At 55.6% G+C, this 16,047-nt stretch overlaps 4 protein-coding genes across 10 annotated transcripts; 1 reads left to right on the plus strand and 3 right to left on the minus strand.

The window, feature by feature from the left end:
- Nucleotides 1–245: 245 nt before the first annotated feature.
- On the minus strand, nucleotides 246–5,223 carry ISG20L2 (interferon stimulated exonuclease gene 20 like 2). Of its 2 annotated transcripts, XR_014941213.1 has the most exons (4): nucleotides 4,573–5,223; nucleotides 2,867–3,067; nucleotides 1,715–2,481; nucleotides 246–955 (listed from the first exon to the last, which is right to left on the minus strand). XR_014941213.1 is itself a non-coding variant. In XM_015884437.3 (3 exons), the coding sequence occupies exons 1-3, from the start codon at nucleotides 5,161–5,163 to the stop codon at nucleotides 2,371–2,373; spliced, it is 903 nt and encodes a 300-aa protein (XP_015739923.2). In that variant the 5' UTR covers nucleotides 5,164–5,223; the 3' UTR covers nucleotides 1,489–2,370. The 2 variants fall into 2 exon arrangements, 1 of the variants encoding a protein (XP_015739923.2); XM_015884437.3 differs by lacking the exon at nucleotides 246–955 and having other exon boundaries at nucleotides 1,489–2,481.
- Nucleotides 5,224–5,251: 28 nt separating this feature from the next.
- On the plus strand, nucleotides 5,252–7,585 carry METTL25B (methyltransferase like 25B). Of its 6 annotated transcripts, none has more exons than XR_014941207.1 (7): nucleotides 5,252–5,305; nucleotides 5,458–5,679; nucleotides 5,753–6,049; nucleotides 6,123–6,185; nucleotides 6,267–7,014; nucleotides 7,088–7,275; nucleotides 7,340–7,585. XR_014941207.1 is itself a non-coding variant. In XM_015884434.3 (7 exons), exons 2-7 carry the CDS (start codon nucleotides 5,548–5,550, stop codon nucleotides 7,495–7,497), a joined length of 1,575 nt encoding a protein of 524 aa, XP_015739920.2. In that variant the 5' UTR covers nucleotides 5,252–5,305; nucleotides 5,458–5,547; the 3' UTR covers nucleotides 7,498–7,585. The 6 variants fall into 6 exon arrangements, 5 of the variants coding, with proteins under 5 accessions (XP_015739920.2, XP_085389722.1, XP_015739922.2 ...); XM_015884434.3 differs by having other exon boundaries at nucleotides 6,267–7,003; XM_085533596.1 differs by having other exon boundaries at nucleotides 6,267–7,275.
- Nucleotides 7,586–7,684: 99 nt separating this feature from the next.
- MRPL24 (mitochondrial ribosomal protein L24) lies at nucleotides 7,685–9,101 on the minus strand. Its single transcript, XM_015884438.3, has 5 exons — nucleotides 8,857–9,101; nucleotides 8,351–8,446; nucleotides 8,168–8,271; nucleotides 7,971–8,101; nucleotides 7,685–7,891 (listed from the first exon to the last, which is right to left on the minus strand). The coding sequence occupies exons 1-5, from the start codon at nucleotides 9,037–9,039 to the stop codon at nucleotides 7,755–7,757; spliced, it is 651 nt and encodes a 216-aa protein (XP_015739924.2). The 5' UTR covers nucleotides 9,040–9,101; the 3' UTR covers nucleotides 7,685–7,754.
- Nucleotides 9,102–10,009: 908 nt separating this feature from the next.
- On the minus strand, nucleotides 10,010–15,879 carry HDGF (heparin binding growth factor). Its single transcript, XM_015884445.3, has 6 exons — nucleotides 15,488–15,879; nucleotides 11,451–11,527; nucleotides 11,167–11,305; nucleotides 10,897–11,079; nucleotides 10,622–10,827; nucleotides 10,010–10,327 (listed from the first exon to the last, which is right to left on the minus strand). The coding sequence occupies exons 1-6, from the start codon at nucleotides 15,572–15,574 to the stop codon at nucleotides 10,321–10,323; spliced, it is 699 nt and encodes a 232-aa protein (XP_015739931.2). The 5' UTR covers nucleotides 15,575–15,879; the 3' UTR covers nucleotides 10,010–10,320.
- Between the last annotated feature and the right edge of the window lie 168 nt (nucleotides 15,880–16,047).

Below are 16,047 nucleotides of genomic sequence, written 5' to 3' on the forward strand. Positions count from 1 at the left end.
GATCCTGTGCCCCTCCACCACTGCATGGCTTGGGCATCCCTCATTGCCACAGTGGATAAAACCTCAGTGTTCATACACAAAATAAAGGGCTCCACTTAAAATTCCCCCCTCAGTCTTTGCTGTCTGGCCCTATCCTTTGCACTAGGGCCCCACTGTCCCCTCCTAATGACCCAGACATCCCCAAACCCAGCAGATATTTAATGAGTGTCTCTCTCTCGGCCGCTCTCGTCACGCAGCCAAACATCTGGAGGTTGGGAAGTGCTTTATTCCGGCCACGATTGTCTCTCCCACCCCTTATCCCTGCCTGGGACATGCTGAGAGCTGAGCATAAAGGAATAAACACCCCCAAAAAACACTGGAAAATGTGACGTGCATTCAGAACCGTCGCGTCCAGTTACGCATTGAGATGCACCGGCCAGGCTGGCTGAGCTCCCCATGGTCTACTCAGCACCGACACCATTCCGGCAGCGCCCACCAGCTGGAGCTGTAGTGATGGAGGAGGTGCACAGGGATAACAGGCTGGGCTGGGCATGTTGGTTTTGGCTGCCCCACTCTTCATGCAGGGAAGGGAGTGAGGGTTGAAGCTCTCTCCTGCTGCCATCCCAGCAGGACTCTGGGTGGGCAGAGCCCATGGCCAAGGGAATAGCAGCAGTGGGGGGCTCAAGGGTAAGATCCAGTTGGTTCCCAGCCCACTCTGTCCAGCAGAGAGGGACAGTGCCAGTGTGTTTTCATCTTACTGTTAAGAAGAAGAGAGCATAACCTAAATTAAGCCCAGCAGGACCCATTTTGTTCCCTAAGTTCCTCTGCTCCTCTAATCCCACGACAGGGCTCAGGTGCAGATGAGGGGTCCCCGGCTGGGGGCAGCTCTGTCCATACAACCCAAAGTAAGGGGAGGAAGCCTGGGCTTTGCATGCTGGTCCCAGCACTGCTGGAACTTTGCAGGGCTGGCTCATACCTGGGCATGAAGAAGTGAAAGAAAGATCAGTGCAAAGCAGCTGCTGACAGGTGGGAGGTGACATCTGACAGCAGTCACTCCATGCTCCAGGGGTCTGCTTGGAGCCCAGGAGGACAGAGATCTGCTGCTCTGTACGAGGCATGGGCACCTCTCCATTGACTGTGCAGCCCTGACTGCAAAATGGGCTCACAAGAAACAAGATTTAAAGGTGGGGGAGCAGCCTGTGCCTGGTCAACACACCTTGGGATTGACCTGTTGAAGCTGGTGCCTGCTCCTCTGCAAGCTCTTCCCCAGCCCCCTCCTGAACTGCTTTGATTTCAAACAACATCAAGATTTCATGCAGAGCCTTCAAGTTGGAGATGTGGGAAGTGCCTCCTGCTTCCCCTGTTGCTCCATACATAGCCATGCTTGGCAATTTGGAACACAGGGGGATAGACATGGTCGTTATATACCCCACGGCTACAGGCTGCACTGCTTCCTGTGCACTCGGGGCTAAGCACCTTCCCTAGGGCCCTGCAGCTGAAAGGAAGGGCTTGTTAATCATTTCTTTTTAATGGGCATTTTTGAACATAAACATTTCACTTCAAAGCAGCTCCACGGTGGGTTAACCAGAGCAGACCGAGATCTCAGGGCACATTCAAGAGCTCAGCAAACAAATACACGTCGGTGTTCAGAGGTGTCTGTAAAGGACACAGCGTCCCCGGTGGCAGAGACAGATGGCAACAGTGATCCCGCCTCAGCCCCCGCAGCAGCACTTACGCAAAGAGGAAGACAGCACTCAAATCCCATGATGGAGCAGCTTCCAGGTGTGTGGGGACTTCTCTGCTGTCGGGACCTGCCTCAGCCTGTTTCTGTCCCATATGGCAGTCATGGCACCAGCTGGTCCTTGTCAGAGGTAGTTGTGAAACATGGGAGATAACTGGTCTGAGGACAATGAGGGGTTGTTCCTTGGGTTGGGATATGTGCTCAGGATGAACCTGGTGTGGTCCCAGTGCTGCCACTGTCTCCTCTCTGCCCACAGCTGGGCAGAACCCATCTACAAGGGTCTCCCAGCTGCCCCTCACAGGAATGTTCTTCCTGGTATAGCCAGGCTTGGGCACCCCAATGTGACTGGGGTCCCACAGGGCTCTGACAGCCCAGAACTGCTCTGGGACTGGATAGACCCCCAGAAGGCACAGGTGGCCCCTGTTCTCCCCACATCTCTGGTGGGGTACAGAGCACAGTATAACAAAGGCACATGCAATGCTCAGAGTAGGGAGAAAGAACAGTCATTAGTTGGTAATGCCACTATCCCCACTACCAGTGAGCTAGAGTGCCCTACAGCACTCGCTGCCTCTGCTCAATCCTATTCTTTCTCTCATTGGCTCATGACTCTGTGATCCATGAGGTTTGGGCTGGACTGTGGGGGCAAGTCATTACTGCTCAGAGTTCAGCATCAAGTGTTGCTCCCACTCTGCCTCCACGATCTTGTATAGCTCCATGGTGGTCCTGGCGTCCTCCACTGAAGAATGTCCACTTTTACCAACCTGTTGGGGATAGTGACAAGGGGTTGGCACAGCCCAGGGCACTGCTAAGAAAGAAAAAGCCCCAGCAACATTCTCAGCTGCTGGCTCTGCAGCTGAGCTGCTCTTGTACCTCTTCTATTGAGGTACAAGGCAGTGACTGACCTTGGGATACCCCAGCCCCAGGACGGGACACAACATACCTCCATCCCCTACCTAAGCATAGATTGCAAAGGAGCAGAGCAAACCTCCCTGCTCTTGCATACTCCCCACAGCCCCTTCACAGTGCCTGTTTGTTCCCCGTGTTCCTTGGGGACACTGGGGAATTTCTCGCCCCAAAAGAAGCTTTGAAGCAGCTTCCTGATGCAGCTGCTGAGATGAGGAGTGAGAAACAGGAGCAGCAGCAGACCTGGATATCTTTGTGCAGCAGTTCCTTGGCGAGGCGCTTTAGGGAGATGCTGACGTTCTCGGGGAATCCACCCTTTCGGTTCAACAAGGGGATTTTGGATGTGTCACGGGTGAGTGCTTTTGGGTGGGAGTACTTGAGAGCCTTGAAATCGTTGTGTATGGCATGGCCAACCACCACCTTTCCAGAGAGGATCTTCAGGATCTGGGGAGGAAAAGAGAGAACATTCGAACAGGCTCCAGTGTACCATGCTGCACAATGGAGGGTCCTGCCCCACAAGCAGAGCGATGCTCACAACCAGGAGCATGGATCTATCAGTGAGAATCACAGCTTAGGGCTATGATGTACAACTGAATGGGAACAGCAGAAGCATGGGAAGACATCCCATTTGCTGCAGGATGGGGACTGGGATGTGGACCAAGATACCACATCCTCAGCAGCCCCCTACCCACCACAAGCAGCTCTAAGAGACCACCAGACAGCCCTCAAAGGCCACTACTGACAGCCCCCAAAGCCACAGACAGCCCTCAAAGCCCACCACAGTCAGCCCTCAAAGCCCACCACAGTCAGCCCTCAAAGCCCACCACAAGCAGCTCTAAGAGACCACCAGACAGCCATCAAAGGCCACCACAGTCAGCCCTCAAAGCCCACCACAGTCAGCCCTCAAAGCCCACCACAGTCAGCCCTCAAAGCCCACCACAGTCAGCCCTCAGAGCCCACCACAGGCAGCCCTCAGAGCCCACCACAGTCAGCCCTCAGAGCCCACCACAGGCAGCCCTCAAAGCTCACCACAGTCAGCCCTCAGAGCCCACCACAGTCAGCCATCAAAGCCCACCACAGGCAGCCCCCAAAGCCCACCACTGACAGCCCCCAAAGCCCACCACTGACAGCCTTCAGAGCCCACCACAGACAACCCTCAAAGCCACAGACAACCCTCAAAGGCCACCAATGACAACCCTTAAAGGCCACCACTGACAGCCCTAAGAGACCACCACAAGCAGCCCTCAAAGCCCACCACAGTCAGCCCTCAAAGCCCACCACAGACTACCCTCAAAGCCCACCAGTCAGCCCTCAGAGCCCACCACTGACAGCCCCCAAAGCCCACCACAGTCAGCCCTCAAAGACCACCACAGTCAGCCCTCAGAGCCCACCACAGGCAGCCCTTAAAGGCCATCACAGGCAGCCCTAAGAGACCACCACAGACTGCCCTAAGAGACCACCACAAGCAGCTCTAAGAGACCACCAGACAGCCCTCAGAGCCCACCACAGTCAGCCATCAAAGCCCACCACAGGCAGCCCTCAAAGCTCACCACAGACAGCCCTAAGAGCCCACCACTGACAGCCCTCAGAGCCCACCACTGACAGCCCTCAGAGCCCACCAAAGGCAGCCCTAAGAGACCACCACAAGCAGCTCTAAGAGACCACCAGACAGCCCTCAGAGCCCACCACAGTCAGCCATCAAAGCCCACCACTGACAGCCCCCAAAGCCCACCACTGACAGTCCTCAGAGCCCACCACTGACAGCCCTCAAAGCCCACCACTGACAGCCTTCAGAGCCCACCACAGGCAGCTCTAAGAGACCACCAGTCAGCCCTTAAAGCCCACCACAGACAGCCCTCAAAGCCCACCACAGTCAGCCCTCAAAGCCACAGTCAGCCCTCAAAGCCCACCATGACCACAGCCCCCCTTCCCCCCCCATATCACCCCACCTCCCTCTGTGCCTTGCAGAAGGGCACAGCGTTCTCCATGTGCTTCTTTCGGATGCCGCTCCAACGCGTCCTATAATCCACGATGGGAGCCGAGGGTTTCACGTAACGATCATACAACACATCCCCCTCATAACCCACAATACTACAACGTGCCAAGTCACTGTTTCTCCCACCGGGTCCCGTTCCCACCATTTCACAATCGATAGCCACCAACTTGCTGGGTGCTGGGGGGGACCCGGAGGATCCTATTAAACCCTTATGGGTTTTATTAACTCCTTGTGGCCCTTTGGTGCTCGTTCCTTGCTGGGTGCTGCAGGTTGAAGCCTCGTTGTTCCCAATGGACCCATTGGGGCCTTGCTTTCCGTTCTCCTCCCGTTCCCCTCCGCCCTTTGTCCGTTTCCTCTTCCTTCGGCCTCTACCACCGCATTTCTTTAGGCCTCCCCCGTTAGTTTGAACGGCAGCCGGGAGCTGTTGACGTTTCCGTTCTAATTGGCGTCTCTTAATGAATCTCTTGTGTTTACGGTTCCCGGATGGGACCTTACGGGAACGATCGACGACCCCAAAGGTGACGTTAAGGATCAGGTCCGACATGTTGAAACCGGGAGCTCCCAGCACGCCCCCCCTCCCCCCACCCCCCCCCACCACACCGCCACTAACGGAAGCGGAAACTGCCGGCAACGGAAGCGGAAACTGCCGGCAACGGAAGCGCCTCGTGGGCCTGCGGAAGCGGGAGGTGAGTGGCGCTTGGGGCCGCTCTGGCCTGCGGGAGGGGGCGTCTCTATGACCCAGGAGGTCTTGGGTTGGTGGGGGGGGGGGGGCGACCGTGTTATATCGCGAGTCTGTGAGCTGTGACATGGCTCTGAATGGACCTTGTGGCTCTATCAGGTCATGGACAAGCAGGGGGTTGGCATCCCATGGGTGACGTCATGGCCTCCAAGTGACGTCACGACTTCGGAGTGACGTCATGTGCTCTGAATGACGTCACGCCTTCAGAGTGACGTCACAACCATGGCAGGTGCCCCCCATCTCTATTGGGAGCAGCAGCGAGCAGCCAACATCGTCCGCCTCCTATCCCTGTACCGTCCCCTCCTCGACTCCTACATCATTGTGAGTGTCCTCAGTGCATCCTCCATGTCTCCGTCGTATCCCCATGTTCAGCATCTTTCATTCCCCCCTACAGGATTTCTTCACTGAGGGGCTGTGGGCAAAGCTTCCATCTGCATGGCAGGCAGCCTTAGAAGCAGCAGAGCCCCCCCAGCTTGCAGCCATGCTGCTGGGGAATGGGGGTATGGTGGGGCAGGGCACAGTGTGGCCGCTCTCCTTGTTGGCTTTCAGCGCTGCTGTTCATGCCCTTTCCTTCCCAAGGGGGCAGGTGGGATGTACCCCACGTCCACCGTGTCAAAGCCCCCATTTACACCCACTTTTGCGTCGCCATGTGAAGCCTAAGAAACAGCATGAGATCTGGCGACTGGGAAAGGTGGGTGCTTCAGTTCTAATCCTCTTGGTGTCACCTCGTAGCTTGCATGTCAACCCACGGTCCCCTCTTATAGGTACTGCAGCAGCTGAGCAAAGCGACTGGCTGTGACCGTGTGGTGGATGTAGGTGCAGGGCAGGTAGGAAGGGGCTGCTGTGAGGTGACCCTTAGGGATGTCCCCTATACAAGCATGTCCCTTTATCCTCCTATATCCTTCCAGGGTCACTTCTCACGTTTCCTGGCCTTCAGTCTTGGTTTATCCGTCACTGCTGTGGAAGGTGATGGCCGCCTGGTCAGCCTTGCAGAGCACTTTGATCAGGAGCTGCTGAGGGAGCTGGAGAAAGCCCAGGCACGAGGTTACAGTAGGAGGCCACCACTGTCCCAACACCACCCAAACACAGCCCCAGACCCTACAGATCCTGCATCCCTTTGTCCCCGATGCCCTCAACACGTAGCTGGCTGGTTGGACCCACAATCACCTGGGCAAGAATTCCTGCTTGCCCCAACTCCAGGGCCAGCTCTTGCTGCCAGAAACCCACTGGCTGGGCCTGTGGATAGTGAGCAGGTACTGCTGACAGGTCTTCATGCCTGTGGGGACCTCAGCGTGGCCCTCCTACGTCACTTTGCCCACAGCCCCCAGGTGGCTGCCGTCACCTCAGCAGCTTGTTGCTATATGAAGCTCTCCACGTGCCTTGAACCAACTGATTCCAGCCTTCCAGGCTACCCACTGAGCACCTGGGTGGCTGGGCTGCCAGGACATATGTTGTCCTACCGGGCTCGTGAGGCTGCATGCCATGCTGTGGAGGAGTATGCAGAGAGGCTGAGCAGGGATAGTGAATGCTTACGTATTCACTGCTACCGTGCTGTGCTGGAGACCCTCATTCAGGCAGCTGACCCCAGCAAGAAGCACCTGGGAGTGCAGACAATGAAGAAAGCTCACACACTCAGCTTCCCTGAGTGCGTATGGGGTGGGTGCCCCTTTGATCCCCTCCTGGCATCTTCCTTGGGCGCTTGTGGGACCGGTATGGCTTTATCCCACAGGTATGCCAGGCTGGGGCTGACCCTTGTGGGGCTGGATTCAGCCACTGTGCCTGTGGATTCGGAGTCAGTGTGCACTATGCTGTGTCAGCAGCACAAGGTGGTTGCCTTCTTCAGCCTGGTGCTGCTGCTGGCCCCACTAGTGGAGACCCTCATCCTGCTTGATCGCCTACTGTACCTGCGGGAGCAAGGTGGGTGCCAATGGGGTATGGGGCTGTGGGGAACTGCAGGTGCCAACCATCCCTTTGTCCACAGGTTTCCAGTGTGCCCTCGTACCCCTCTTCAACCCCCGGTTCTCCCCACGCAACCTGGTGCTGGTGGCCACGCGGGTGCCACTGGATGCAGTGCTGTCAGGCCTGGACAAGGACATCTGTGAGGATGAAGACATGGTGAAGGGTGAAGTGGAGCCCTGAGAGCAGGCTGAGCAATGCTGTGGGGACTGATGGGTGCCCAGTTGGTGGCTGTGAGGCACGAGCTATAATAAAACCTGGTTTTATACAATGCAAAGTTTGGACTGAGTGAGCAGGAAGGGAAGGGGCACAGCAGGATAGTTTGCATCCTGGCAGCGTGATCCAGAGCTGCCTAAAAGCACCACAGCCATAAAAAATAAAGGGACATCTTTATTGCAAACCCTTGGAGCACAGAATGCAGCTCCAGGCCTACACAGGGTTTAGTACCAGTAGGACTTCTTAGCCCTGCGTGTCTCCACAATCCCCATAGCATCCATGATCTCCTCCTCAAATGTCTTCAGGGACGGCGTGTAGGTTTTGTCCATCGTGTCATCCACCGACGTGTCCTTGGGGCCATCTGTGAATGGAGGGGACAGTGCTGAACCTCCAAGCACCTTCAAGGTGCTACAGCTCACAACCACCCCCCATCCCCTCACCGATCCACTGCTCAGGAACGATGCCATCCCGACGTTGCTTCAGTGGGAGGGGGATGATGCGGCCGGTGCGTAACGAGACACGGACACGTTCCCCTTCCTCTGTGTACCTCCAATCCACCTCTGTCGGCTTCCTGATGGGCACAGGGGATGTGAGAAGCTCATAATATCAAGCTCCCCACCTCCCCCATATCAATTACCTGTCCTCAGGATCCACCAGGGAGATCTGATTGAGCAGCAGCGGGGCCTCGCTGGCAATATAAGTGCTGCTATACTTGGCGTTCCTATTGACATAGCGGTAGTGCTGCGGGACAGGGCAGGGTTATGGCTGCTCTGTGCCTATTGGGATGCACTTGGGGGTCAATTCCATGTTCCATACTCACTGTGTTCAGCCCTTCTACCACCACCCAGTTGCGGGCACGTACAACCTGCGTGACCAAGCCTTGTTTCCCTGCATCCTTCCCAGTCAGCACTTGGACCTACATAGGGTTATAGGGTTATGGGGTGGGGGGTTAGGAAGGCCTTCATTACCCACCTACCTTGGCCTTGGACCTACATAGCGTTATAGGGTTATAGGGTTATAGGGTGGGGGGGGGGTTAGGAAGGCCTTCATTACCCACCTACCTTGTCCTTGGACCTACATAGGGTTATAGGGTTATGGGGTGGGGGGGGGTTAGGAAGGCCTTCATTACCCACCTACCTTGCCCTTGGACCTACATAGGGTTATAGAGTTATAGGGTTATAGGGTTATGGGGTGGGGGGGGGGTTAGGAAGGCCTTCATTACCCACCTACCTTGTCCTTGGACCTACATAGGGTTATAGGGTTATTAGGGGGCCTTAGGAAGGCCTTCATTCCCCACCTACATTGGGATTTATACCGTATACTCACCGTATCACCTAGGAACACCTTCCATTCCTCCTTACTGATGGGTTCGACGAAGATCTTCTTTCGACGTTGACCCGGTGGGTTCCGAAGGAGTTCGGCTGCGGTACCGGGTCTCCAAGTACCGTGTCGGTAATTCCTGGGTAGTTTAGGTTTAGCTGCCAGGCTTAGGAGAGCAGAGAGCCGCATGGTTATAGGGTTGGGGGTCGTACCCCTTTAAGCCCCCCCCCATAGGCCGCACGCACCGCAGCGCCCACCGGAAGCTGGCCTCTCACCAGGAAGCGGCAGCGATTGGATGGAGAAATCACGTGGGAAAGCCGCGCAAGGCACGCTGGGAGTTGTAGTTCCAAAAGGCTCCCAATGCCGCCATTGCTCCATAGTGAATGGCGGCCCAGCTCTGGCTATGGAGCCAGGCCAGGCCTCCATTTGCTGCTATAGCTCCTTGGGGTTCAGGGCAGCAGCCCAGGGCCTCCATTAGGCCCTTTAGTTTGTTCCCTCTTCCAACTGTGTCTCATTTCACCTCCATCCTCATTTATGTCCCTTTCAGGTCTTTTTTGGCCAACCAAGAACACAAAATAACACAAAATAACCCAAAATAACCCAAAATGGGGCCTAACATTCCAACTGTGTCTCATTTCACCTCCATCCTCACTTATGTTCCCTTTAGGCCTCTCCTATTGCCAACCAAGAACACAAAATAACCCAAAATAGGGCCTAACGTTCCAGCTGTGTCTCATTTCACCTCCATCCTCATTTATGTCCCTTTCAGGCCTTTTTTTGCCAACCAAGAACACAAAATAACACAAAATAACCCAAAACGGGGCCTAACGTTCCAACTGTGTCTCATTTCACCTCCATCTTCATTTATGTTCCCTTCAGGCCAACCAAGAACACAAAATAACCCAAAATGGGGCCTAATATTCCAACTGTGTCTCATTTCACCTCTATCCTCACTTATGTTCTCTTCAGACCTCTCCTATTGCCAACCAAGAACACAAAATAACCCAAAATGGGGCCTAACATTCCAACTGTGTCTCATTTCACCTCCATCTTCATTTATGTTCCCTTCAGGCCAACCAAGAACACAAAATAACCCAAATTGGGCCCTATTAGCAGGAAAAGGGGCTGATAACCCGGAATGAAACGCAGTCAGAAGCACTTTAAAAAGGCATTGAATCGCTTTTATTTCAAATCAACTGGATCAAGCCCCCTAGAAATCACTAATACAAAGCATGCGGCCCCTCGACGGCAGGGCCAGGAGATGCGGGTCGGTTCACAGGGGTTCTCATTACTGGGTTTCTCTTCATTTCTTTCCTTGGTTTTCTTTTGTCTCAATTTCATTTTCTTGGTTTTTGTTTGTTTGTTATTTCCGGAGCTTTGAACGTTGACGACGAGGGTGAGATGGGGTTAACACACCCTGGGAGCCCAGCAGGGAAGGGGCAATAGGAGATCAGCTCGCCGTGGAGGCCACTACAGGCTGCAATGGCCAAGAAGAGATGCAGTGATAGATCCCATAGCACCAAGACCCCCACCCTGCTGCCAGGGCTGCTCCCCAGTGCCCACAGTGTGAGGAAGGGTATAGGGCTGGGCCCAAAGGATGGTCCCATGGGATATAGGGTTGATCCTGGAAGGATGCAGGGTTGGTCCAAGGGGTTATGGGGGTGGTCTCATGGGATATAGAGCTGGTCCCAAAGGGATGCAAGGATAGGCCTATAGGTTATAGGAGAGCCTGCATTTTGGGGATTGGGATCATCCCATTAACTGCCCTCACCTCTCCTTGTGATCTCTGACCTCCTCCGCATTATCCTTGCCCTCCTGCTTGGCTTCGTTGGCGTCCGGCACACTGGCAGCGTCGCTGTTCTTCTCCTTCTCCCCTTCAGCTGGGTTGGGTTTTGGCTCCTCCTTGGGGGCTTCTTCGTTCTCTATCTTCTTCTCTGCTTCTTGCCCCTCCATCTCCTTGGCGCGCTTGGGGGAGTCCTGGACAGGGAAGAAACAGGCTCAGCTCAGCCCCAGTGATCCCTGACCATGTCCCCATCCCCTTCCTACCTCCAAAGCATCTTCTGCTTTCCTCTTGATCCCGGCTTTCTCGTTCTTCTCCTTGGATTGCTCGTCGATCACTAGCTTCCCCTCCTCATCACTGCTGCCCTCTGCGTTGCCCTTCTTCTCCCCGTCACCCTCTGGCTCCTGCTCTGGCTCAGCATCCTCAGGGCAGGTCTTCTTCTGGGTGGGCTGGGAGAGGATATGGGGGACTTAAGAGGGTGGGACAGGACACTCAGAGAGCAGGGCAGGAAGAGGCCATAGAGGGATATCACCCACCTGGTACCCGGAGGCTTTGACAGTTGGGTTGTGCTCAATCTCCCACAAACCTTCGCTGAACCCTTTCCTTTTGTTGGGTTTCCCAAACTTCTCCTTGCATTCTTCATAGGGGAAGAGGTCTTTGGGCCCCAGGAATGCCCTGCTCAGGGAGATGCAATGAGTAACAGCAGCTGGGGATGGCCTCATTGGCATCGTGACACTCTCCCCTTCCAGAGACCCAGACCACAGAGAGTGGATCCCATCTATGACCCTATTGACCCCACAAGCACTACAGCCCCACTCACGTTTCATGGGTCCCAAAGAAGAAGACTTGGTATTTGTTGGAGGAGGATTTTACTGCAGCTTCAGGCATCTCATCAATCTGTATGACATGGAGAAATGGGTGAGGGCTGGAGAGGGCACAGTGACAGGGCATCACCCACTGGTTAGAACATGGGTGTATGGGCCACATCTTGGCCTTATTCCTCAGGAATTCACCCACCAACCAGCAGCACTAGGGGCAAAAACAGCTTATAATACAACAGTTATGGCAGCTCTGGGCTGGATTAGCATCCCAGTGCACCTGGATCCACCAAGTGCATGGCAGCCTGATGTAAAGCTGCATCCCTATGGTAGCACTGTGGGCACCCGAGGGGACGAGCGATCGCCGTAAGCTCTTGTCTAGACTGGCTCAGACACATTTAGCTCAGCAAAATCGTGGCTGCACACAGGAGGAACAACTCCAACCCAGCCCTTGTGGCAGCAGCCAAAACACCCCAGCTCGCCTGGAGCTCTATGAGCCCCCAACTCGGCCAGCAGCCAACTCAGCCCAGCCGGCAGGTGCCAATTCACCAAGCGTGAATATTCCCAGCACAAACCACGAGGGAGCACAGAGCAAAGTGGCTCTGGCAGCTTTTTATAGAGTCTAAAAATAACCCCAGCTTGAGCCAGCACGAGTGCAGCCATAAATTCCCAAGGAAGCCTCAAAGGGAGGTGGAAGGAGAGAAGGAGGGTGAGGGTCTCAAAGTGAAGAAGGGTGAGATCACTGGCTCCAGTGTTGCATCCTGCTGACTCATGGCACGACCTTTGCCAAACATCAATGCTGAGCCTCAGTTTCCCCAGGTGCCATGCTGGTATTGGGGCTCCCATAGAGGCTGCCACTGAGGGTTTTTTGTTCCCTTCCTCCTGGCACATTTCAGATGTGGCTCTGGAGTAACTTGAAGCACTCAATGCCAGAGCTGGCAGAGGGGGTTCTGTTGGAAATATCCTGAGAAGTCCAAAAGTTGAAGCATAGAACTGCACTGGCTGACAGTGCTGGCACAGCCCTGGGTTGGGGGTGCCTAGAAGGGATGGGATATCTCCATCCAACACCCCCAGCCCCAAGGACACATCCCATGTGCGAGAGCCCTCTAAGGGTTGTGTTACACCTAGCTCCATTTTACAAACACAGCAGAGGAATTGGGGCAGGGATGGAGTGAGCGGCTCCTGATGGTGCAGAGCTTGGCCTCACACCATGGTGCTGGACCCCGGCCCACAGCTCTAATGGGGTGGAGGAGAAAATCTGATTCAGAAGGCAACTGGCCAGTCTGCCCAGCCCCATAATGCAGGATGCTCAGCCATAGATTGTATTCCCATAGGTCTCTCCTCAGCTGTGACACCAAAGGCCCCATCAGCCCCAAGGGAAGCAGGTCTAGGTGAGGACACACTATTCCCCACTCCTGTGGGAATATCCTGGCTGTGTGGCACAGCTTAATGGCTTCAACTTTTCCCATTCAAAAGGGCCCTTCAGAAGTTTACTTCACACTGTTGAGAATAACATGGTGTAGATACAGCACTGGCATGGCCATAATGCCTTACAAGTGGGCCCACATACTTTTAAAACCCCCATCCCTGAGGAAAGGCTGTGTATGTGGTGTTGCACATTATGGCTCAGTACCCAGTGTTTGCTCTGTGGGACATCCCCCAGCAGGGACAGGGATCCTATTGTCCCAGAGCCCTTTGATGCACAGTGTCACATCCCTGTACCAGGATCCGTCCCTGACCAAGGTCATAGCTGGGCAAAGCAGCACAATGGCAGCCTATGGCAGGGACCCCCATGGACTTCTGCTAACTGTGTGGGTCACCAGAAAGGGCGCGGACTTACATTGTGGGTGGGGACCCAACGGGTGGCAGCCTCTTATCTGCCTTTTTTCACCCAACCCTCCCATAACATCTCTACTCACAGCAGCGGGTGGGGAAGAAGCAGGGACAGGAAGATAAGGGGATGGAGTTGAGATAGCCAGACTGGGCGCCAACAGCACAGGAGGGTGCTGGGGCTGTTGGGAAACCCTTCACCATTTGGAGCCCACATAGTGCTTGGCCATAGCACCAATGTCCATCCCAGTCCTCAGTGAGCCAGGATGGGGTTCTATGGTGTCACTGGCCTGTTCTTTGCACATAGACCCAAGGGGGGCCCAAAACAAGGGGGTGGGACAGGAGGGACAGCTCTGGAGAACAGTTGGGGAAGGACAAGCACGTACCCTGCACGGACTCTGCACTCGACCTTGGCACCTGGACTTTGCAACCGGTGCCCAGAGCCTGGGACAACACATGCAGAGACCCAACAGTCACTGGTTTCTGCCTCAGTTTCCCCAGTGATGGAAACAGGATTGTGACTAAGGTGGGGAAAGGGAGATTAACCAGTCAAGCCCGCAGGGAGGTAGTTCTCATGCATCCTATGTCCTAAGGGACACTGCTGCAGCTCAATGGCAGAAAGCCAGGCACAGCCCCATAGGTTTCCCTTGTCCCCATGGGGCAGCCCAAGCTCCTGCTGTCAGCACAGGAGGGTCTCATCCAAGCACACACAGCCCCCATCCACCCCAATACCCAGTGATGGGAGTAGAGCCCTGGGGCTGCATCTGAACCAAGCAATAATGGCCTGTGAGCAAGAAAGGTGCTGGGAAGGACCCTGTAGGGACAGCATAAGGACGGGCCCTATTTGTCCTCATCATCTCCCAGCTGTTGTGCCTCAGTTTCCCCTCCAAATGCAGCCTCTCCATAGAGGCCACACTAAGAGCTTTCTGCATATGGGTGTCAATGGAACACGCTTGGTGCTTGCAGCACTTATATTTCAGGGGGGCAGCCTGTAAAGCACCAGGAAAACTGCCCCAGCACCTCTCCCTTCCCCAGGGAGGGGAAGGAGCTGCCACCTCCCGGCCATACCTGCTTTATATTCCGGGAGCTGGAAAACAAAAACCCCAATGTAATGGGGAGCGTCCCCATTAGTCATGGCTTTGCCCATGCCACCAGGGCAAGTGATGGGGTCAGGGGAGGGTGGGTGGTTTGGTCCCATAGCAGGGCCCTAGGGCTGCGTCCCTGCAGGACCAAGCTGAGTGCAGCCATGGAGGCTGAAACCCAAGCGACCGCCCCGGGCCTGTGCTAATTTGGGCTGCAGGAGTCCAGCCTGATGTAAGGCCCGTAGAAAGGCCTTGGCTTGGTGGTGTGCACTCCAGGCCCTGTGTGGTGTCCTCATAGACCCCAATGATCTCCCACCACCCCATATAGACAGACAAGGCCCCTTACAGGCTGCCCCTCCTCCCTATGGCCGCTTTGGTTGCGTGCTGCCAGGCCGCTGCCCGACCGAGTGCCTCTCCCTGCAGCCTGGCCAATAAAACCACCATAAACCAACCCAAAGTTGGCCGGGGAGAAGAGTGGGGTGGGGGGGACACCCACGCCGTTTCAAGCTCTACAACAAGGAGCCAAGGCCTAGAGAGAAGGGGGTGGGAGGACAGCAAGGAAGCTGTGCTGGGGGGGCCCAGAGGCTGAATCCAGGCCTAAGGGGAGGAATAGAGGAGGAAGGCTATGGGGTGGGCTCATCTCGGTGCTGCCTCCCCCAAATAAAGGGGCAGAGGATCGAGTTGGGGGGTGGGGGGAAAGCACAAATGGAAGGCCATGAAACTTGCCCCCCACCCCCCCCAAAATAGGCCCCGGGGTCACGCAACGTGGTGGTGGGGGGGGAGGAAGGGCCACGTGGAGAAGCTCCGCGCACACCTGCGGCCATAGGGGGGTGGGGGGGGGCTTAAAGGGGGGGGTTTCTCCCGAGAGGAATAGGGGGGAATGAAACAGAAGGTGATGGAAGGGGGCTAGAATGGAATCAGGGGTAGAATAGAATCAGGGGTAAGAAGGTGGGGATATAGGATCGAATGGAACGAAACAGGGTCAAGCAAAATGGAAGTAGGGGGGGAAAGAAGAGGGAGAAGGAAATCACAACAAAAGGAATAAAATAGAATGAAATCAAATACAACGTAATGACCCCCCCCCCAAACTCAACCACCCCCTCCTCCCCTTCCACGCCCCCGCTTACCCGGGCGGGCCAGTGTGGGTAGCCCTTCATCTTAGCGAAGACGAGGTCCCCGCACTTGTACTCCTTCTGCCGGTGGGATCGGGACATGATGGCTGCGGGTTTATGGGGTGGGGAGGGGGTGGAGGGGGTGGGTGGCCCGGCTTGAAGTTTAAGAGCGGGAGGAAAGAAAAAAACACAAACACACACACACAAAAAGGGGGGGGGGGTTTAGAAAGAAAAAGAGGGAGGGAGACAGAGCAACGTGCACAGGGAGGTGCAGGGCTGCCCCCACCGCAGCTCGGTGCGGGGGGGGCGGGGGTGGCCCCGAACCCGATGTGGGAGCGGCTGGTTGCGGCGGCCCCGGCCCCGTGCGGTTGTTTGGGTTTGAATTCAATCGCGCCCTTCCCCCCCCCACCCCCGCACCCCCCCCCCTTCAATTCCTCCCCCCCCCCCCCCCCGTAGTAGCGCAATGGATGAGCTCGGCGCTCGGCCTGGCCTGCGTTAGGTGGGGCGCTACCATTCGTTGTAGGGGGGGGAAGGGTTAGAATGGGAATGATAATAACACAATTAAAATGATTCTA

Source organism: Coturnix japonica, unplaced genomic scaffold (assembly GCF_054131305.1).
Source record: "Coturnix japonica strain WE unplaced genomic scaffold, WE-NBRP24 Scf062, whole genome shotgun sequence".
NCBI lineage: Eukaryota > Metazoa > Chordata > Aves > Galliformes > Phasianidae > Coturnix > Coturnix japonica.